General features: G+C 46.0%; 1 protein-coding gene and 2 long non-coding RNA genes across 3 annotated transcripts; 1 reads left to right on the top strand and 2 right to left on the bottom strand.

Annotated features, from left to right (window-relative positions):
- Positions 1-5,591: 5,591 nt before the first annotated feature.
- LOC119145611 lies at positions 5,592-8,029 on the bottom strand. Its single transcript, XR_005103463.1, has 2 exons — positions 7,823-8,029; positions 5,592-6,055 (listed from the first exon to the last, which is right to left on the bottom strand). It is a non-coding gene; the product is annotated as an uncharacterized LOC119145611 (long non-coding RNA).
- A 122-nt stretch (positions 8,030-8,151) lies between these two features.
- On the top strand, positions 8,152-22,271 carry STX12 (syntaxin 12). The gene is made up of 10 exons (XM_037382245.1): positions 8,152-8,163; positions 8,574-8,689; positions 11,566-11,635; positions 13,550-13,649; positions 15,483-15,620; positions 16,502-16,545; positions 18,457-18,562; positions 19,027-19,099; positions 19,271-19,353; positions 20,810-22,271. The coding sequence occupies exons 2-10, from the start codon at positions 8,578-8,580 to the stop codon at positions 20,900-20,902; spliced, it is 819 nt and encodes a 272-aa protein (XP_037238142.1). The 5' UTR covers positions 8,152-8,163; positions 8,574-8,577; the 3' UTR covers positions 20,903-22,271.
- LOC119145610 lies at positions 14,098-23,145 on the bottom strand. The gene is made up of 2 exons (XR_005103462.1): positions 22,642-23,145; positions 14,098-14,838 (listed from the first exon to the last, which is right to left on the bottom strand). It is a non-coding gene; the product is annotated as an uncharacterized LOC119145610 (long non-coding RNA).
- Positions 23,146-23,309: the final 164 nt, after the last annotated feature.

The following is a 23,309-nucleotide window of genomic DNA, read 5'->3' as shown; positions in this document are numbered from 1 at the left end:
ACAACCCAAAGCCACCGCATCACTACAGGTGGGAAAATCTGGGTAATACTGCAGTGCTGCACTGTGAGCACTGCCCAGAGCAAACCTTGTTTGCAAAGGGGGCACAGCTAGGTCAGGGAAGGAGCAGCAGTTTTAATAAGTAAACCTAGTCCCAGCTTCCTTGGAGTTTCTGGTGGGGTTCAAAAGAGGATCCTAGTGTCCCTGGAGGAAGAGGAGCTCAACACTGCTGCAGAGCTGCTGGCCTGCTGGACAAAGACAGGGAGAGGCAGGCAGAGTGTTGCCCAGCAGCCCTACACAATTAAACTAGGTAAAATCCTAAGAAAGGCCTCTTATGGAACAGAGATTTGAAGGTGCCTATTTCTCCTCTTTGACAGAGAAGGAAAGCTAGCTAAGGCTTGGAGGCTATGTTTTATACATCTTAAAGCAGACAAATCCCACCTCAAGTGTGTGCATGCAGTGGACGCTGCACTTGTTCAGCAGCTTGGAAAGATACAGCTAAACTTGCTGCCAGTTTCTGCCTGAGCACTGCAGGGGTCATCCCCTGTGGACAAGCTCAGCTTTTCCAGGCAGTAAAGGCACGACTGCCACAAATAACTTGTCCTGCAAAGACTTTGCAAGAATGCAGGGCTATGAACAGCACTGACTGCTCAGCCAAAGTATTTAGCGCTGAATTAGATGCTCACTGGAGTTTGATAACACCAAAGAGTTATTAAAAGCCATTAGTGCTGTAGTGTGCCCCCAGCAGAGAGTCAGCAAGATCTGCTCTATTCAATCCTGTCTGAAGGATCTCTGGGTGAATTCAAGGCAGCGAAAGACAAGCCACAGGAGTCCCTGCCCCCTTGCAAAAGAAGGCTCGGCACAGCAGGCTGTTTATAAATAGCCAGTTTCAGGAAAAGGCACTTTCCGTTCTGGTGTCAGCACACTGTAAAGAATAAACAGCTTTCAGAGTTGAAAAAAGCTCTCCTTATCGTCTCAGTATGCAAAACCCTACATCTGCCTCTGCATGCTCAGCAAGCTGAGGCATTCAGCGCAGGGCAGCTGGCAGGGGTCCCCTCGGTGTGGCTTGGAAGCAGGCAGGGGACCCCGGCTCACGTCCTATTTGCTGCAGTTTTTACGTGGCCACCAGGCACCAGGCAGACTCATTAATGCAGGGTGTTCAATCAGTTCCCTCATTTCTGCACTGCAGACCCGGGTTACGTGCGATCTCAGAACGATGAGGGGCTTGAACATGCTGGAATAGTGTCCGTGGTGTGAGGACACGGCCTCTCATCACAGGACCTCACCACACTCACAAATCACACCAGCTGGACCGCGCTAAAATACACAGTATCCCAGGTGAAAACCAGGCAGGTTTTCACCTGTCATGCGTAGGACTGGGGAACAGCAGAGCTGGGAGCACCAGGCTGGAGCCTGCAGCAGCTGCTTCGTGCACCAGGCAGCTCAGCGCCGCCTGGGCACGTCTTTAAGGACACGGGGCAGCCACAGCAGCTCCCAGACCTCTCCAGCAAAGTTCTGGAATCGTGGCACTTTCCGAAAAGCGCATCCTGACTTTCCCTCTTGTCTCCACCCCTGGGAGCCCAGGACTACTCTGATGCCCAGTGGAAACGGGTTACAAACGGGACAGGAGGTTTTTCCGTCAGTGGGGTGGAGGGGAGGCAAAACCCCACCGATAGCTGGGGCCGCTTCCACGCCAGGGCCCTGCACTCGGCTCTCGGCGGCAGCCCCGGTAAGGCGGAGAAGAGCGGAGACACGGTGCGGGAAGCCCCCCCGCACCCAGCACGGTGCCCCCGGGCGCGCAGGGACCGCGGCGGCCCCGCCGCCCGCACCGCGCGGCAACTCCCACGGGGCGCTGCTGCCCCCCGGTGGCGGCGGGCGGGAGCCGCAGCGGGGCGGGAGCGGGGGGGCGGGGGGCGCTCGCCGCGGCGGGCACGGTGCAGGCGGCCCCTTCCCTCCCGCAGCCGCGTGTCACGGCGGCGGCACCGCCATTGTGCGCCCCCAGCGACCAGGGCGGGGGGCCGGGACCACCGCGCTCCCCGCTGCAGCAGAGCACGCTGCAGGCACGCCAGCGTTATGGGCTCGCCACCGGAGCTCCCGCTGTCCTGCAAAACTCCTTCTCTGCCCCGTGAGCCCCTCGTGTTCCATCTCCCCGCTCCCGTTGGAGCAGAGCCGGTCCTGGTCCACCAGGCTCTGCTCCCGTCTGTGCTCCCGCACCAGCACATGGTGTGTTGGGGACCTCCCGCCCCACACCAAGCTGCTCAGCTGGCACTGCAAGTGCCTTCAGGCGCTCTGTGTCCTGCAGCTGGGGAAGCTGGACATGCTGGCAGCATGGCCCGGCCACGGTGGCAGCACAGGACCAAATTTGTGCACCTACTGTCAGAGAACAACTGTAACTTAGCCTAACTCAGAACAGAGGTGACACAGGTATCCTTTCTAGCTCTGCCACACACTTCCTGTGCAGTCAGACAAATCTCTTCATCTCCCCTCCATTCCACTTTCCTGTCTGCTCAACGATGCTGAGTCCATGTTTCAGAAAAGCGCTGTGATCATTGTCCCTATGCTCAGGTAACACAGGTGCACAGTGCATGATAACCCACGCTGCGGTACCCAGGAGCATCCTTCCCCAAAAACCTCTTCTGTGGCCACACACTAGAAGTGGGCTGTACCACGGAGCTCTACAGACTCCCAAAATCCTGCATCACCCAGCAATACTGATACCTACTGACCACATCCTCAGGGCAGCTACACAGAAACTGTCTGACTGCAGCAAGTCTGAGGTCTGCCAAATTCACCATGCTCCCTGCATGAGCAGCCACAACCAGCCGCTACAGCCAGAAGCAGAAGAATTTTCCATAAGACACATCTTTAGAGAGCCTGCGCTTTGATGTGTGCTGCATAGTGACCCTTTGAAAACAGCTGAAAGCCTCTCTGGATTATCTTTTGCTCTCATTGTCATCCCATCCTTTTGCAAAGGGTCCCCCGGCGACCCCCTACAGCAGTGAGTTCCATAGGCATAGGCAAATTACATGAATTGTTTTGAATTTCCATCAAATACCAACTTGCTCTAGGTACAAAACAAAATACAAATGCTGTTGAAAAACTTGTGGCTGACCACGTTATTCCAGCCCATTGTCCCACCTGCTTCCCAGCCGGACTGGTGGTATGCAGACACAGCTGTAGTGCTCCAGGACTACTCGTTCCCCTGGGCCTTCAATATCCCCCACCTCCCTGTCTGCAGCGAGTGCTGTTGCCCAGTTTGTGAAAGGTTTTCCTGTACCAGGAACTTTACTGACTTTAATAGTGACTTGTGATTTGTAAGAAAAGGTTTTGCCTTGTGCTGGCTCAGCTGTATTACATCATTGTCATACAGATGCTCTTAGTTTGCTGGCTATGAATATCCAGGTCTTGTCCCTGGTTAACCATTGCCAGAAACCATCTATAGCCTTATTTTAAAACCATTTAGGACATTTACTACCCTGCCAGCACACAGGTTGTTTCTGATTATATTGCCTGGCCACCGGAAAATAAAATAGCAAACGAATGACCAATGCACAAGGAGTTTCTCCTGGGGAGCGGGGAGCACCCTCTCAGACGCCCAGCTGCTTGGAGCCTTTGCCTTCCTGATCAACACTGCCCTAGCCTCTCCCAAAATAAATCAGAGCCAATAATCTTCATTTCTGCCTGGCGTGGAGACCGGTTATTGCTGTAACCACAGGGGGAACACAGCAGTCTTGTTGAGCCACACCATGGATTGGTGGAGGGGAAGCAAAGCCTGGCTGAGAGCAGGGCACACTGGACAGCTCTGCTGATGACTCCAGTCCCCTGTTTTGTGGGCAGATCAGTTCCTTCCCAAGCTCAGTGTTTACAGACTTCCCAAGGTTTTTGAGGCACTATAGAAAATGAAGGCAGTCTGTCAGCTCTCTGCCGTGTCTTGACATAGACAGTCCTCTATGCCAACATGCACCAGATGGCCAGACATGTTATCACCAGTGTGCTGTCCTCTGCATCACACCAGGGATGGTCATTAAAGCATGGGATCCTGGAAAGGGACTCTCCTGCAGAGCTCCAGTGCTCCAGTGCTGCTCCTTTCCTCCAGCACGGTCAGGAAGATCCTCCAACTCAGAGCAGTACAGATAGAGCATGTCATTTGAAAATACAGCAGAAACATAAGTCATGCTTAGGTAACATACCCAAGCAGAAATAAGTGCATGATCCCTAAAGAGGCTTCCAGAGTTCCTCAACTCTACTTTTTTTTACAGCTCAGATTCCTGGCTCTCCAAACATCAGACATCGGGCCCCCATGACCTGCTTACTGCCAGCCAGAGAGCACTTCCACCTGGCAATGAGCTGATTCCCACTGCTGACTGGGAGCAGTAAGTAGTAATTATGTGAAAAGTGCCTCCAGAGCAGAACTGATCCTGACAGGCAACTCTGTCATCACCTCCTTGCCTGCCAAACATTGCTGTGTTCACTAGGAATGCCACTTTGCACCTATGCACATCTGTGGTCTTAGAACCAAAAGCAGCAGGCAAAGCCGCAGCTTCCTGGGTTCACCTTGACTGTGATGACCTATGGTGCTGCTCTCCTGTCTTCCTTTCGACTGACAGGTCTGAGTGCACCCAACCAAGTGGACACAGTGTTTTGCAGATCCTATTTCCCTCTCCTGGGATCGCTCCAAATTAGATTTATCTTTGTGAAGTTCTATTGAAAGATCTTTGAAGACTCTGTCAAGAACAGGCATTACAGGTACTGTGCTGGTTGTTTTCTTCCAAGATTGGATTTAGCCTATGAAGAAAGATTCTAAATTCATGCTAGCAGCACGGAGGCTGGTGACTTTTGTTATGGTAATGCAGTGTGGATAGCTGTGTGTGAATCCAGTCTATCCTTCCTTGCATATGTATGTTCTCTCTGCCACCCACTGTTGCTCCTCACAGCAGTTTCTGGAGGGAGGATTGTTCCTTCAGTCCCAGGAGAAATATACCACTGCAAAAAGGCTAATCTTCCTTGGAGGGCTGGACATTTTTTATATAAATCTAGAAACTAGGATGAATTCACACTGCTGAGTCTGCAGGCAGCAAGGCAGTGCAGGTGCAGTCCCGAAAGGGCAGCAGTGAGCACTGGCGAAGGACACGTCTGTCACCCTGCACTGTGTATGCCAAGCTTCTTTAGACCTGTGAGATTACCTCTGTGGTTTGTGTCATTCCTCTTCTTTCTGCTGCTCATTTGGTCTACAGGCTTCATTTCTCTATGGATGGTCCTATTTCATTGAAGAAATGTGTAAAAGAAGATAATGGGCAAATCTTCTGCATTTAAAGAATTGGTTCTTCAACCACTGAATAAATCCCTAACATAAAATTCCTGTGAAGTTTTTTCTTATAACCAGGCTTTACTTTTTCCACAGGGGTGGACAGAGTCAGATCTGGGTGATCCAGGTACACAACACGGATTGATTTTGCAATCAAACACTTATGCCTGATGGCGACGCATGTATAGAGTGGGAGATAGCTGGCATCGTGAAGCTTGAGCTGTGCTCCCTTCCCCCCCCATGGGGTTAGTTAATGTGCACAGTGAAATCTCATGACCCAGAGATTCCCTTCTGTTGGAATTAACATTTTTATTGGTTTTCCCAAATAAAACCCAGCTCCCAGGGTAGAAAAGCACCTACAGAAGACCCTGGTGCATTTCAGCCAGACAATACCGTGTGTAAACTATCAGGCCAGAAATTTACACAATAAAGCACGTCGATCTTCAAGCTACTAGCTGTTTGTCTGTCACCTCGTCAGAGCTGACACTGACAAAACAGAACAAAAGAGAAAGAAAAAGATCTCATTCTTTCAGATGAGAGTGTCATTATTCTTCAGAGGAAGGGAGGGAGTGTGGGATTTTATCACAGCAAACGCACCACACTAAAATGGGCACTTTCAGAAGAACAGCTTATCCAGGAGAGCATACCGTACATCTCAGCCGGCAGCTAAACAATTCCAGCATCATTACAGGCCTTCAGGAACCACGAATCTGACACAGCCAAGACGGGGATCTGGATTTTCACGGTAACTTTCTGTCAAGAGACAAAGAAAACTCTTTTAGAGTGCTGCTTTTTTTCTTCAAAGTGTGTTTTCATCTGCTGACAATGGTTTGATCGTTTAGGGTATGTAAAAGGGACCACTTGCAGTACAAATTACTTGCTACCTCAGCCCAACACCATCATATGTTTGCTTTATTTCAATTTATTTTATGAAGCCTTTATTAAGAATACAATTTTGGAGCGATGAGGATCTCCTAGAATACTTCTGAAGCTGAAAAGCAAGTTCCAGTTTGTTAATACTCTTATTAAACAAAGTAAAAAGTGGTGCCTCACTAAAATTTGTAGTACTGTTTACTGGAATTTACTACATTCTTTTTCAAATCTGTTTCTGTCACAAATGCGGTCAATCTGGGAACTGTGTGTGCTACCCTCCATGCCTTGTCCAATGCCTCCCTTCTTTGTCACAAGCCTTGTTTGTGCTCATCAAAGATTTGTTGAACATGAACAAGTGCATCAATAGTTCAGGACCTGCAGGTATTTGCCTACATGCCATTTCAAGCAAATTAACTTGAGCAAACTGCTCACGTGCTTGAAGCTGAGTATCAATTGCGCACCCAGGTTTCCTCCATAGCCCCGATCTATATTTACCCGATTTTGACCTGTTGTGTACACTTCTGTAATTAGAAATTTGTTACTGTATCAGCCATTTCTTGAAGAAATATTTACACTCTTAATCATATATACACTGACTGCTTCTTAACAGTGCATGACCTCAGATTTTTTGTTCAAAGATTGGATGTACTTTCCTTAAAATACTACAGCTTCTGCAGAAGGTAGCAGAAATGGATGTGAAAATTTTCCTTATTCTTGATTTGAAAGCCAGCATTGCATTATTACCGGCTGAACAAAAAGAGGTTGAGTAATTGTAAAAGTATTATGAATTTTTAAATAATTTTAAAATGTAAATTGATTTTAAACATTGAAGAAGGTCGTCTCTTTTTATATTTTGAGATTGTTTTCCTCCTAGTTTATATTCTGATATTGCTAAAGTGATTATTTCGTAATCTCTGTGAATACACATTGAAATATTCACGCTTTTTGTATTAAAGATCTCATTGTTATTGTGCTTATTGTACAGAAATGGACACACCAACAGCTTCGCTGACTAATAAATACTGAAAGGCAAAGGCAAATACTGAACTGGGTGAAATCAAAGCTGGATTGCTTCAGCGAGGTGACATGGCTGTCCCCCCCATCAGCACCGGCCACCTGAAGCCAGCGAGAACACCTACGCTTCAGCCACCGATCCATGTCACCTTTGGCTGGAGCCTTACGTATGGACTTGCCTGTGTCATCAATGTTCACAGTAACTTAATTTATTGGAAGGCCTTGTTAGCAGAGAAGGAATTTTCCTCTTTAGAGGCTGCATTTTCAGCTGACAGGGCTATTTACGCCAGCAGAGAGAATACCACTTCAGTTACCTTTAGGACTGCTGCAAATGTTTTTATTTACTACAGTAAGCTTTTTGAATTCAGGTATGATTCCCTCCAGTGGTGGCATTAAAAAAGCATCTAGAATTTAGTTTGTTATATAGTTGAAGCTGAAATTTAAAAAAGAAGGGGAAAAAAAAGAAACTAATTTTACAGCCTTGATTAAAATTAGCTATCTAACCAAACAAATTATAGAACCAATTGTTTAGATCGCTCTGCTGCCTTGAAAAAAGGCATTTCCCCAGGAGCCAGAATCCGTGTCGTGTTTTGAGACAGAATGTAAAGCAGTATTAGATGGAAAGAATCTCACGCTTGTGTTTGACAGCGCGGCAATAACGGAAAGCCAGGGGGACGTTCGCGGCGCACTGTTACGTCCGCTCCTTAAGCGCTTGCTGGCTGCTCTCCCGCCGCCCCGCTGGCCCATCACAGACTCCGGGCCCCTCGGAAGGCCGGGGGCGCGCGTTGCCCCCAGGGCAGGCGGCAGCAGCCTCAGCCGGCGGGCGCCCCCGCGAGCGGCCGCAGCCCGGGCCTGCACCGCGCCCCGCTCCCCCGGCCTCTGCCGCAGGCTGCGGGCACCTCAGCGCCGGGTCCCCCGCTCAGCGCCCGCCCCCCCACGAGCCGGGCGCCCCTGCCAGCGCCGCGTCCCGCCCCCCCAGCGCCGCGTCCCGCCCCCCAGCGCCGCGTCCCGCCCCCCCAGCGCCGCGTCCCGCCCCCCAGCGCCGCGTCCCGCCCCCCAGCGCCGCGTCCCGCCCCCCAGCGCCGCGTCCCGCCCCCCAGCGCCGCGTCCCGCCCCCCAGCGCCGCGTCCCGCCCCCCCAGCGCCGCGTCCCGCCCCCCAGCGCCGCGTCCCGCCCCCCAGCGCCGCGTCCCGCCCCCCCAGCGCCGTGTCCCCGTTCCCGCCGCCGGGCCCTGAGGCCGGCATCGCGCGGGGCGGGGCGCCGCTGCCGTGTTGGCCGCGCAGTCCCGGCCGTGCCCGCGCGCATGCGCCAGGGCCGCGCCTCGCCCCCTGCGGTCGCTCCCTCAGCAGCGCCTGCGCGGCCGGCGGCGTCTGTCAGCCAGCGGGGCCATGTCGTACGGGCCACTGGACCCCGGGCGCCCCGGGGCGCCGGCGCCGCCGCGGGACTTCGGCGGCATCATCCAGACATGCAGCGCCAACGTGCAGCGCATCGCGCAGTACAGTGAGTGCGGCCGGCCCGGGGGAGGGGGCGGCGCGGCGCGGCCCGGCAGCGCCCTGTGAGGGGCTGCGGCGGGGGGGTCCGCGGGGCCTGCGCCGGGGCCGTGCCGGGCGGGCTGAGGGCTGGCCCGGGCGGGGGGGTCCGGCTGCCCCGCGGGCCCACGGCGACCGGCCGCCGGGCCTCCTCCGTGCGCTGCGGCTCGCAGCCCACCTGCCGGCCGGGGCGCGGTAGGCGCGGCGGCCGCCGGGCTGCGGTATTCCGGCTGCCCGCTGGGGAGGCGGGGGCCGGGGGAGGTGGGGGGCCGGGGGAGCCGCTGCCGCGGAGGTTCCGCAGGGCTGGTGTTCAGTCGCCCCCGCTCCCTGCACCGGGGGGCGCCCTGCAGTTCGGCGGCTGCCGCCAGGCCGGTGCTTGTGCAGTTCTTGGTCGTATGGTTGACGGTAGAGAAGTTACCGGTATCGTAAGCTAATCGTTGAAATCCTAGTATTGATCGCTGAAACGCTGCTTACTGAGTCATTTCCAAAAGAGCCTTTGATACAGCCCCTTCCGAGGGATACTGCCCTTGCTAAAGAACCCATCGATTGTCCGAGTGGCCGTGCAGGTTTTTTTAGGGGCGAGGTCAGTTGAAGATGGTTCCTCTGAAAGTTGGTGACCTCCAGTTCCATCATACGAAACTACTAACGTTGCTGGAACTGCTTTGCTTTTGCTCAGTCACGTTCATTTCCTCTTGGTATAGGCTAGTTGAATTGCTTCTAAGTTCACCAAATAACACAGGTCATCTGGGAGTTTTCTTTTTTTTTTTTTTTTACTATTTTTTTTCTTTACACCCCACCTCCCTTCCACAGGACTTCTGTGAGCCTCCCCTTGTAAGTAGCTCAGCTTCTCTTTCTCATAGGACAAGATTCCACTGTCTCGTGACCAACAGCCCTCCTATCTCAGTGCAATGCTTACCTCAAATGAAACAAATAGCCTTACAGTTTTGTCAAGGTGGGTGGGAACACACAGAACATCTGACTTAATGTTACGGTAATTAACTTTACCCATTTTATAAAAGCTTTCCATTCAGGCCTAGGAGGAGAAGAGATGTGGAAGCCTTAAGCCTGTCCTCATTTCTATTTTTTAGAATTTTAATTCCCTAGCTGGAAAACAGCAAGCAAGCAGTGGACACCGCTGACTATTGTTCGCTCCTTTTGGGAAACTCTGTAGAGTTAGCATTTCACACAAAATGTACAGAGAACTGGTGACTTGAGCTGGTAAAACTTGCTTGCAAGACTGTTAGGTTACCTAAGCATCTAGAGAGGATTCTTAAATGTTTTAAGTAATTTTAAGTGAAAAACAGTATATGGAAGGCTTTACAGCCTAAAATTGAGAGGGATTGGAGACTGAAAGCTCTTGACCAAGGGCCTCTTTATGTTGCTATGTGTACCCACTATCCAAACAATAAAGAGCTCCAGCTCCTTCCCTTTGGCCTCCCAGACACTTTGCTCTCATTTTGTGTAGGCTCTGTGTGTTACTGTTGGCTGAGATAAACTAAGCATAGTGAACTGCTGAGCCTGGCTCAGACCAGGACAAAAAGCAGGATCCCTGGCATGGAAATGGGACTCGCCCAAGAATCTCCCCCAATGGAGGGGGAAAAAAAATACATCACAGAGTATCTAGACATAATAGCACAAATGCCATTTGTGAAGTCCTTGATACCCCCACCCAGAGTATGGTCTGTGTGCCATTTGTCAGCTTAACTTGACTATGAACTTTTCTGACCTTCCTGTGGCAGACAGCTGTGAAATATATGCAGTCTTGCTTGCTAGAAGCCATGTTCAGCTCAGTGTATAAGGAGTTAATAACTCCTCACTGTATGAGTTAATAGAAGTCTAGAATACTCAGAATATTCTCACTGGATGCAAAAGCTAGAATACTTGCCTAATTACTGATTAAATCATATTGCAGCTTTAGCTGATCTGCCATTGTTATAAGCCATTGGACATAACTTTAGAAGAAGTGGCTGTTGTAGGAATATGACGTTTCCTCAGCAACATATTTAACCAGCTGAAGTGGCTTGTTCCAGACTGAAAGCAGAAATTAGACCACTAGGATGTCGCTGACTTGGAAGTAGCTCTTGTTAAATGCATGGCATATTTCAACTCAATTCAGCTGCCTATAGAACTATTTTAAGTTGATTTTCCTTGGTCTTGCCTCTCTCAGTGCTTGACGGTATGGCATACGATTTCATGATCGATAGAGGGCTAGAATAGCTCTTCTCCCTACAACATGATTTCAAATTGATGCAAACTAACTGTGAAGTGCACCATTGCTATCTGCTGTTCTTGAAAGATTTTTTGTGGCTGTATCACAAAAGGTTTAGGTTATCGTGAGTGGTAGAACTCTGATTTTTTTTTTTTTTTTTTAACTGATGGCAACCCTTGGCTTTTTCTTAATTATTTTTTTTAACAGAGCACTTACCATTTAAGTAACTTTAGGATATATGAAAGTGTCAACACAGTGTAGTGAAGTTGTTCTACAGCAGCAATAGTGTAAGATAGAGAAATAGTGAGACTGGTAGAAACAAACAGCTATGTTAGTTGGTCTAAAAAGATTGGGGAAGAGGGGCATGCAAACCTTTAGCCCCACGTACTTGTCTTCGGGGTATGTATGCCTTATCACTTTCTTAACTGAAAGTTAGTCTGTTAGGCTGGATCCTGTCTAAATGAGGATGCTTAAAATGCACTTTGAATTTGAAGCAAAAAATGTAAGTGTTGCTTTACCAGCTTAAGTCAAACATTGAGAGAAATCCTTTGGGGAAAGCTACAAGATTACGTCCAAGAAGGAATAAAATACACTAGACTTTGTCATACTAACTCATCTTGTGATCTCTTTATCTTCAGCTGCTCAAATAAAGAACTTGATGAGCCAGCTGGGAACCAAGCAGGATTCCAGCAAGCTTCAGGAGAACTTGTAAGTATTAAATGAGCTAACATTTATACAGGTACTCCTTCACTTCTGTCTGTATTCTTGGAGGAACTGGGTTACTTGGTTTGGGGAGATGCTTTATTAGATAAATGTAATACGATCCTACAAACCAAAAATGGCTAGATGTGTCAAGTCGTTTACTGGATGCATTAAGGTGTTTCTGCAGGACTTTGGAGAAGCCATCAAAAGGGCTCAATAGGAATGGTTATAAATGGTATAATTTATTTAAAAAGGGTAGTTGTACGTCAGCCATGCGTTAGCTGTACTCTGAGGACTAGCCATAGTAGCTGCACTTGTGGTTTAGGAGAAATGAATGCCATACTAGGTACTCTGTCATCACATAAGGGCAATAAGGGAAAACAGCAAGGAAAAGACCCATGATTAATGAAAAAGTAGCATGTATGATGGATTTAGGTGCTAGAAAGATTAGCAATCTTATCTGGCAGACAAAATGCCACATATTATTTCAGAAGAATAACGTCCCAGTGGGGACAATGTAGAAGACATTTAAACAGGCATAGTCCAAACTGAATCCTAGAGAGACTGAACTGCCTGCATGTCTGTGCGTCTTTTACAAACTTGTAAAGCATAAACAGCAGGTTATGAGAAGAGCAATTTCTGGAGTCGTAAAAGAAAACCTGAAAGTAAGTTCTCACATTATCTCTTCATGTGACTGTACCTTGAACCTCTGAATACGCAACTTCCCCATTTTTTTATGGGATAAGTTAATAACTTGTGATAGCTACATACGCTACACTTGAAGGATGAGATCCGAGCCTATTTGGGAGAGAAAGGTATTTGTTTGCCTGAGCTGTTCAGTTGACTTGATCTGTATGTAACTGGTAGATTGAGCTCATCACTGGTGACCAAACATGTCTTTCTGTTTAATTTCATTGTAGAAATGGCCCTCGTTTTTCAGGTGAGAGTGGTTGCACTCCCGCTGCCATACAAATTTGATACAAAAATGCATTGGTGGTTTAGTCAGCTCACATATTGCAGGTCAACTTACACAGTAATGCAGTCTGAATACTTCAATTTTTTTATCTGTTGGGCTGAAGAGGTGACTTGCACTTAGTCATTATCCATTGAATGCCAAAAAAATTGGTTCTTGGTTTAGTATTTTGTGTCTTCCTGGTTTACAGCATTAGTTTTTTGTGCATATGGCTGCCAAAAAAATTTGCAGTTTGTTCTCTGTGAAGCACTAGCATTCTTTCAAATAAACTGCATCTTTGATGTACAAGATGATGTCTTTACATTAAGTTCAATGTAACTGATGTCTTTCTGTTTTGTGGCACTAATTAAGGTGCTGGCGCACTAAATCCTTTGCAACAATAGCTTTGAATTGCAACATTGCTGGAAAGCATGAAGGCTCAAGGGAAAGCCTTGCATTTCCCACAGTAGAAGCTGGATAATTTGTCTCTCTGACCATTAATTTTCACATAAATGTAAGAATTTAATATCTCTGAGTCTCTGTACTTTTATCAAATGTACATTTAACCAATGCAGACAGTGGTTGCCAAGGCAACATTTAGTTACCTATTGGTACCACAAGGAATTCACCCTGAAAGAGTGATTATGTTCATTAAATAAAGTTGTCTTTCCCTTGAATTTGTCTCTCTTATGCCATTGGAGAAAAACATATTTTTAAAACTACTGAATCATACTAGTGAGCAGGGAGCACAGAACTTTGAATCTTTTTTAAAAACATAGTCCAGAGTCAAGTTGCTGGTAAAAGCTAAAAGTCCGTCTCTGTTCCATTAGGGTGAAAGGAAAAAAACAACCACCATAAAGATGTGTTATCTCAGAACCCCGACTTGGTTATTATTTTGGAAACTGAAATGCTTGGAGACAGCTTTTTCAGTAGAAGCTTGTGTAACTGCTTTTGAACCTTTATTTCAGACAACAGCTACAGCATTCTGCAAACCGCCTTGCCAAAGAGACCAATGAATATCTAAAGGAGTTGGGATCTCTGCCGCTTCCTCTGTCTGCTTCTGAACAGGTATGCACGCAGGATTTGTTTGGAAGTATTTTTAAGTCGCTCGTTTCATGAAACTAGACTACAGCCTCACAAGGCTTGAGTTGGCTCAGGCGAAGAGGGCAGCCTTCTGCAATGAAGGATGTTGTTGAGGTAGGGAAACACATTCAGCTGGCTACATGTATGACACTGGGGAAACAATGTTTCCCAGTGGCAATAGGTATAACTCCCATGACAGTAAGAAGCCCTAAGTGTTTGGGGAGAGCTGCGTATGCAATGCTGGTTTTCTGAGTAAATTTCTGAAAAACAATATCGTTTACAAAGTGCTTGGTGATGCGAGGCAGCATTCTAGGATAAGAACTTGTACCAAACTGCATGTCAGTATGAAATCCGATCATGCCATAAAAGCTTTCCCTTACATGTGATTTATTAGAAGGGGGAAAACGCTTGCATTTGAATAAAGCAAAATGTAGTGAGGCAATGATTATGACTTTACCTCTTGTCAAATATTCTTTTAGAGCTCCCCCTCCCTATGGGAAGGGACAGTCCTCTGCTGTTGGCGTTTTCTTACTCTACTTTAAATCACTACCACATTATTGATATATCTGTGTTTGTGAGACTGTTGCGGGCTGATCGGTGGATATGGGTCAGCAGATGTCTTAGTCTAATTCTTTATTTAAAGGTTTGTATGCCAGTTGTAAGCATGGCCATGCTTTGCTTGTTTGTTCAGCAAATATTTTTCAGTTGATCTCCCTCTGGTGAACAAAATCCTGTCACATGCATGTCACCAAATGCAGCAGAGACTTTTGAAGCCTAGTGAAGCCTGTTGGAGCAGTCCAGTCAAAATCTGCAGGAGCTGGCATCAGCATACTGAGGACCTCCTTGGGCAGAAGGGTTGTTGTTTTCAGACAGCTCAGATGGAAGCTACAGTGTATTATGAGGCCGCTGTAGTGGCTTATTATAGAAAAAATTAATTAAAAACATTTATTTCCTCAAAATGGCTGTTGAATTGATACAGACTCATTGAAGGATTATAATACTGGAAAGCCTGCAATTTGAGACAGCTGTTGGAAATCTCTCTAATGAAAAACATAAGAACTGACAAGAGTATTGAGTGTACTTGGGATAAGCTTTTTCACAGCTTCTTGTTTCCCGTAACTGGGGTTTCACAACACTCGAAGGAGCCATTCCGTGGAGGCCAAATAAGTTGATACTGTAAAATGAGGATGAAAAGGAGTATTAACAACTAATGTATTTGGAGAAAAGATAAACTGAAATGGCTATCAGGACTATTAGAGGATATTCTCTAATCAAATAACAGCAGGCTTGCAGCGTGGGGACTGTCTGGGAGAGACAGCTTTTGAAACTGGAGTAATGGGTGTTGTCATTAGTTCTGCAAGTGCGGAGCTTCCTGTATTTGTAAGAAAGTTAAGGAGGTTGTCTTATCAGGACAACAGAAAGTTAAGTACTACCAGATTGGCTAAGTAGAGGAATGGAGGGTAAAGGCATTGTAGGTATCCAAAAGGTACATAATTAAATGTGGTAGATTACTTTTATTCAAATCACATTCCAGTAATGGTGTAGAAGACTACTCTACTTCAGACTTGAAACTAGGTTGAAATTGGAGAACCTTATTGCCTATTGCAGAACAGTTTTGTGCAGTGTACAGCATTTGGTATAATGAGTTAAAATACGGTGGGTTTTTTGTTCTCTCCAGTGCCCCAGAATGTTGGAACCAAAAGATCACTTGAAAGCCAGCATTCATTGTCATCATTATTATTATGATGATGGGTTTTCTGACAGTCTGTTACATTGTCATGAATGGAAATACCTGAACACTTGTTTTTGTTTCTTTAGCGCCAACAGAGGTTCCAGAAAGAACGTTTAATGAATGACTTCACTGCAGCCTTAAATAACTTCCAGGCAATACAGAGGCGAGTGTCAGAGAAGGAAAAAGAGACTGTAGCAAGGGCAAGAGCTGGCTCCCGTATCTCTGTAAGTATTTATAGGAATTTTGTATTGATATAGTGAACTACAAGTCTTTTTGAGAGATCTTGTACTTGCCTACCAACTTCATAACTGCTGACACACTACTGAGTGTAGATGAGGGCTCAGTGCCTTAGTTTTGTCATTCCAGATGTTGCAAGTAGGCACTCATTTCAGCGTGCTCCTTGTTGATGTTAGTGGAGGAGGGAAGGGATTCTGGTAGCTTCAACTGTTGTGGAGGATGAGATGGGAAGTCAAGGTATAATTAATAGCAAAGATTGCATGTTGCTCTTTGCTTGACATCAGCCATAGAATATAAAATTTAAAAAGTCATGTGGAAGCTTATTACACCTTACATTACATCTTAAATTTCACAGTTTCTTTATTTTCTTATCGCTTCTGTCCTGCTAATATCTGCAATGTATGTTCGAACCTTCTTATTATATTTTGACAAACCCTTGTGGCTACTAAGAATTCATAATAAAAAGGCCAGTGGAACCATTTTTCTCCCCTTGTCTTGGGGCTTTCCGTTAAGTATGCATTCTTAATTTCTACAAGGGAGCACATTTATCTGTTGGATTATGCTCTGAATTTTTTTGCTGCATGTTAAGAAAGGAAGTGACAAACAATGACATTTGATCTGAGTAAATGGACTAGTTGCTTCTGATCACTCTGATTTGCAGAGAAAAAGATTAATATAAAAATTAAATCTAAAGAATAATCTAAATCTAAGCTTAATTAACCAAAGTTAAATCTGAAAGTTGAAGTGACAGTGGCATTCATGAAGAACTCTTCTGGACAGTACATGCCTGTGTCTTCAACATATTGCTGTTGATTTTGCAAATGGTCCTGGTAGTCTGCAAGACTAGTAACTCATTTATCTCTTCCAGGCTGATGAGCGGTTCAGAGAAGAGCAGCTTGTTTCATTTGATAGGTAACAGCTTCTTGTACTCTTAATGTTGTACTTTTAACTCAGTATAACTAAACTTTTTGTTTGAGTATGTTATTGTAACTTGGGGCAGGCTATGCTAGCTGAATGTAAAGCAAAAAGATTTGAAATGCAGTTATTATAGTACTGGTAATGTACAATATAAAAAAATTGACTGCATATGACAGTATTTTATCCTCTTTAAATGTAGATTGTGTGATTACTGCACTGAGGGGAATAGGAAAGTCCCTAGCATGTGGCAGTTGGAGTTCCTGGTTTTCTGGACTGTGAGCACAAGATTACCAGACAGTATTTCCCTCACTGTGGCTCTTTCCACAAAGAGCTGTATATTTCGTGAGTTTGAGTGTTCTCTAGCAGCCCGTTTGGAGCTATTACAAAGTAGTGGATGAGGCTGCCTTAAATTCAGAAGTCCTGGATGTTATGCACTGGCAAACTAATCCTAGAACATGCACAACGAGGCAGCATTACTGTTACCTGTCAGATAGTTTTATTGACTCTGCAGTAAGTATGCCTGCATAGTAGATAGGTTTGTGAAGTGTTATATCAACTTTACAGTGTGGTAAAGAGAACTCGGGACTCTTCAGAAGCATTTGTAATTTCTGTATCAGTTTCTACTGTTTGTAAGTTTGGGATGAAATCTATTGGCCCTATCTGTATAAATCCTTTTAACTTTCTAAATCAAGCGACTTAGCTTGCACGTCTCACCTGTACATCTTCCCTCTGCAAAGCAGGCTTCATCTGATCAGCTGCTTGGTGTGCATTCCCTTCATTAGCCCTGTGCTTTCACATACTGAGTCAGGAGTGAGTGAAAACCCCAGGCTGTTCAGTTATACAGAGGCTGTGGTGAGTTTGAAGGCCTTGCACACTAAAGCAAGGGGAACCAGACAGGTACCTGCTTATGCAGAGGCTCCTAGCTCAGTGAGCGGTAGTGGCACACAGCAGCTACTCCCCAGTTGAAGTTCTTCAGTGCTACATGTCAGAAACTTCTGTCTTAAATATCTAAAAACTCCACTGTCATGTCAGCTGTCTCTGACCTAGTCATGTAGCTTATCTTAATTTCTTTTGGCACTTGGAGACTTTAAAACTTACTATTTAGCATTGTATAACTGATACTGGAATGTTACAGTGCTTTCCAGCACACTTCTTTGTTGAGAAGAGGAAGATACTGCCCTTGAAGAACTTTCTATGCTGAGCGTATAGATTGCCTTGTGTTATAGGTACTACCTTCACTACAATTGGTGTAACTTGTGCAGCAATTACAAAGAACCAGCTCATCAGGAGAGAGGTAGACTGGGATGCAGTTACTTGTTTTTTTAACATCTCTATTGATGTGTGATTTAGTTTGAAGTTATTACTAGACTAATGAATTAAAACACTAAACCACTTTATTCTTATCTCCAAATGCTGGGTAGCAGGTGAGAATCTTTGAACCCAGATGCTTGTCAGGTGTTCTCTTGTTCTAATAATGTTGTGCTCGCTGGCTCCTGTCTATCAAAACTCTCACCCTGATTTCTGTCTTTTTGGGGAATGGTGAGAGGGAAGGAAGGTACAGGTATTTAAAATTTAAAAAAAAAAAAAAAAGGAAAGCAGAATTGAAATAAGGAAGTTTCTTCTGTAATGGTGTAGATAACTTCACATCCTAGAGCAGAGTACTGTATGTATATAAGTGTTTTCCAGTTTCTTCCCTTTTCCTGATCTATCCTTTTTTTCAGTTGTTCCAACCTGTAACTGTTGTCACAAATCAGTCCTGTATCTGTATACAGCTGCAGGGCCAGGAACCCGGGGGTTGTCCTCTAGGAAGCTTTTCAGCTTTAACTCACTGGCACTTTGCTAGAAATGGAGCGTGGAAGTACCTATACTCAGGAAGAATTGTACTTTCTTTCCATCTCTTTCCAGTGGTGAAGATTGGAATCAAATGCAATCTCAGGAAGAAGATGTGGCAATAACTGAACAGGACCTTGAACTCATTAAAGAAAGAGAAACAGCAATCAGGCAATTAGAGGTGACCAGTAGATCCTGCACAGTTAACAGTATTGGGAGATAAACCACAGAAGTCATGCAGTGCTAACTAATGGGATGGGCTGAGGAGAGCTGCAGGTGGAGGAACAGAGTTCCTTGTAGAGAGGATTGATGCCAAGATCAATCTCCCTGCTCCTGTTCAAGGAGACTAGGTATATTTTCCTTCAGTGTTGACTGGTGGTCCTTCAGAGATGGTAGGAGCAACCCATGTGACAATGATCTCAATTCCACACTGTGCTAATTGCTAGTGTGATGAAACCATATTCAGTAGCAGAAATGTAGCTCCTGTGCTAATCCCAGATTCCACAGACTGTAGCATCAAGTCACCTCAGTCCGTGAATGATGGTATTCTGACACTTTGAACAATGGTCAGAAGAGGTAGTAACAATGAGGATTAGAAAAATTCTAACCGATGTTTGTTATAACTTGTCAAATTGTTGTCTTCAGGCAGACATTTTGGATGTCAATCAGATATTTAAGGATTTAGCCATGATGATTCATGACCAAGGAGATATGATTGGTAAGTGTGTTTGGATAACGGGAAGTTTCTTCTTAGTTCGATTACACATTTTGCCTCCATAGATTGAATTTTCCAGTATTTTGTAGAAAAAGTATTGTATTTCAAGTTGGGGTGTTTTTACACACTGAAGCTCTGAAATATTTTACAATGGGTTCTCTTATTTTTCCATAGATAGTATAGAGGCAAATGTGGAAAGTGCAGAAGTCCATGTGGAAAGAGCCAGTGAGCAGTTACAGAGAGCTGCCTATTATCAGGTAAATTTTGTATGCTTGCATTATTGTCAGTGTACAGTGGAGCAATAATGGAACCAGCATAACAAGACATACTGAGGACTGCAGCACACCAAACAAGTTATTAAAAACAGCTTGTGCAAGTTGGCACTTGCTCAAAATTGTGCTGCCAGGAATAGATAAAGCACTTGTACAAAAACACAGCATTGAAATTGGCTTGTTACTTCAGAGGATATATAGTCACTGTGTTCCTTCATGTAGGTGTGCTCAGCAACTGTAAGTGTTCAGCTGTCTTTGCTGTTCTCAGGAGTTAGCAGGACAGCTAAACAAGAACAAATTCTCACACTGTATCCATTTTGTAAATGTATCAGCCAAGACACTGATGTTGATGTGCAAAAATCCTTGTCCGGACTTGGGACTTCTGGTGACCAGCATGTGCAGCACCCTTCTTTCAAACTGCTAAGTTTCTGTCCTGTAGTCTGTCCTCCCTGTCCCATCAAATCTCTTGCAGTGGTTCTCGCTGCTGCTTTCTGTAGATTCCTTTCATTATTGTCCCTGTAGGTCCAGGTTCTGTGAAGAAATTAAGGGTTCTGCTTCTGTCAGTCCCACACAGAGTTTCACTGCTGGGACTTCAGGCTTCCACACAAGATAAAAATTGCACTCTTTCAAGCTCTTGGGGGGGAAGGTACTAGAAGGCAATAAAACCCCAGTGCTGTTTACCACAAGGGAGGGAAAGTAGCTTTTACAATCTGGCAGCATTTAGTAGTATTCTCTCTCTCTATGGCTTCCTTTACAAAGTTTTGAGGTATGTTATAAATCTAAGTTTGGGAGCTATTGGACATGTGTTGGATGTGTTTTTCTGGATTGAGAAGGAAGTAATTATATATAACTATGCTCAAATACTGACAATACCAAGTTAAAAATGGTGTGTATGGACAGACTGTAGTTTCCTATGATGAATAAAGTGATCAAATGCAATACTATTTCCACACCAACCACAAGTGGGCAAGGGGAGATTGTATCGAAGAACTGCTTAGCAGTTTTGTTAGTCTTACCTGGAAAATCTAAATAGCCAGAGATGTTTGGCTTACCTTTGAAGCCATGGTGTTGTCTGTTAGGATGAAAAGTATGCAGCAGGTGTTGTCAAGTTCTCTTTTTGTAGCCAACTTGAAGTAAATATTCCTTAGTGAATGCACTTGAAGTGCATTTTCATTAAGAGAAGCAAAACTTGTCGTGTTTTGACCTGACTGCATCTCAGACCACTGTGCTCTGAGATCTAACATTTATCTGTAGGATCATGCAGTTTAAGGAACACGTAAAAGTGTTCAGACTACACTTGTTACTTCTCTTGAATAAGCATGGGTATCAAGTGCTCTAGTTCGCTCAAGTTAGTAACATTAACCGGTAGACTTGCTTTTTCCTCTTGTCATCTGCTCCTGGTGTCAGTGGATTATTTTTTTTCTTTTAATTCTTTTATTAGAAGAAATCCCGTAAGAAGATCTGTATCCTGATTCTTGGTCTTGCTGTGGCTTCCATAATCATAGGACTCATTATCTGGGGGTCAATAAAATGAAATCTTCACGTGGAACCCAGTCCTACTGCTGAGATATTTTTTTTTTCCCCCTCTAAGCAAACAGGCTGACTAGTCTTGGAAATGAATTGACCACCCTGAGAGAGCACAAGCTGGAACTACTTCTAGTAATAGATATTAGCAACTAATGTGCAGATAACTAGTATTTGGAATTAGTGAACCATGGAGACAGTATTTATCAGTTTATATACAAATTATATTGTTTTATATAACTAAAATCTTGTGGTTTTGCTTTCTGTAATGTATTATTCCCTGTCCCAACTGTATGCTGAAGTGCGATCAGTAATTGGAGATGTCATGTTTTTGATAAGTGGCAAAACTTGTAGCATGTTATTTGTATAGGTAATTTTGTTGGACTGCAATAAGAATGACATTCAAAGATGGCACAACACCCAGTTCACATTACCTTAATTCAGCAGTTTCTAAAGTCTCCAGTATCTGCCCAATGGTTTTATTAGTCTCCAAGTGGCTGTGGTTCTAGATTCTCTTGAAGAGAAAGATGTTACAGATTTGAAAGGCAAGGAGAAGTAGGCATGGATGATGGTTGGAACCACTGCGTGCTGGTCAGTTTAGCCTTGAGACTTGTAACTGTGTTGTTTAGTTTTTTTGAGTGTAGTTGGGGTTGTTTTATTCCAAAGTGCATCATTTGAGGACAGGATGTTCTTTGACTTAGAATCTAACAATGCAACTTCCTTAGCGAAACTAGCTGGTGGTTTATTATTGGACAAATCCCTTCCAATGCTGACTCTGAAGCACTAGAAATACAGAGTTTAGCTGCTTGCTCCTGATTGTGTTTAGAAGCTTCCTGGGAGAAAATCACGCCAAGATGAGGAAGTGGGCACCTAAGTTTACAGGCTAGCCAGATAGATGAATATTAGCTGAAATTTTGCTTCTGAAGAAGTACCTTGAAGCTCCCTTGTAGTGTATAGTAAATATTGTGTGGCTTGTTAACATCTGGTGTTTTCCATTTTTGATGAGACAAAGTACAGAAACTGGCTGAGTGAAGTGCTAGGTTTTTCAGACCGAGGAGGATGTGTGTACAAATGAAAAAGATCCCTGGTTCCAACTGTCTAGCTAGTAGAGCTGGACAGAACATAGCAGCCACTCCCCATTTCAATGTAGCTCTGAACTGACACGCACTGAGGGAACAGTAATCTGTCCAAAGCCCAGTGGAGTATGGTAAATGCAGCATTCTGACCCGTTTTGTATTTAATCCTTATTCCATGTCTCCTGTATAATAAAGTAAATGTGAAGGCTGGGAAGGGAGCGTGTTCTCCCAATTGCACAGTGGTTTGCACTATTGCGTCATCATTCCATCTAATAACCATCAATAAATACTTTTAAAACCCTATGTCAGAGCTTCTTTTGCATTTTAGACATCGGCACGGGTACATTTGCAGTTCCCTCTGTAAGCAAGGTAGAAGACTTTACATCAGCAATAGCAGTGTTTCTTCCAGTTCTGTGGTCCCCAGTTCTTAAGAATTAAACTAGCTGAAAACGCTGGATTACTTTCATGTGGAAATACGCAAAACTCCTGTGCAGAGCCCTGTACGACAGCTGATCACAGAAAATCACAGCAAAATCTGACTTGAAAGCAAGGGAACTGCGTGTTCTCCTCCTTATTTGAAATATTTCTCCTAAATGGTCGAGCCTGCTTCTCTGTGCGCTGCCTGCTGCGGGGGGGTGGTGTCACACCTCCGTGTGAAAGTGGAAGCGCTTACCTCCTCAACGTGCTAACGGGGAGCCTGGGCGCAGTGTTTGTAGGAGCTCTAGCCTGTCTGTCCTCTGGACACTGGAATGGAGACCCCGTCCAGCTGGTGGGACTGGGGACTGCTGTAACCACTTGACTCCTTTCTCCTCTGTCTTTACATCATGGAACAGGGCAGTGGAGCTGCTGCAGGAGCGGGTTTTAACAGCAGCCATCGCTGATGGACCCGAGCGTGAAAAATCGCCGCCAGACACTCGCTGGTGCCGGCTGTCGCTGCCGGGCAGCCCCGGCTCAACGGGACGATCCCGGAGAAACGCGGCTTTCCGCTCGGGGTGAGCTCAGCTGCCCGTCCCCGTAGCGGTGCGTGGCCGGGCTGGCTGCTGTGCAGAAGCCGGCTGGAGCGCCCGCCCAGCGGGTTCTGGCGCCCCGTTACCGGACGGACGGTGCGTCCGTTTATTGCCCCGCTGTGGCGCTCCCGCAGCAGCGTGGGGATCGCGGGAGCAGCCGGCGCCGCGCGTCCCGGCTCCGGCCCCTGCCCCGGCTCCGGCCCCGGCCCCTGCCCCGGCTCCGGCCCCTGCCCCGGCTCCGGCCCCGGCCCCTGCCCCGGCTCCGGCCCCTGCCCCGGCTCCGGCCCCTGCCCCGGCTCCGGCGGGTGCCGAGCCCCCGGTCCCGGCCCGCCCA

The sequence above is a fragment of the Falco rusticolus genome, chromosome 3 (genome assembly GCF_015220075.1).
Source record: "Falco rusticolus isolate bFalRus1 chromosome 3, bFalRus1.pri, whole genome shotgun sequence".
Taxonomy (NCBI): domain Eukaryota; kingdom Metazoa; phylum Chordata; class Aves; order Falconiformes; family Falconidae; genus Falco; species Falco rusticolus.
Note: the sequence above shows the minus strand (reverse complement) of the source record. Positions and strands in the feature narration are given on the sequence as shown.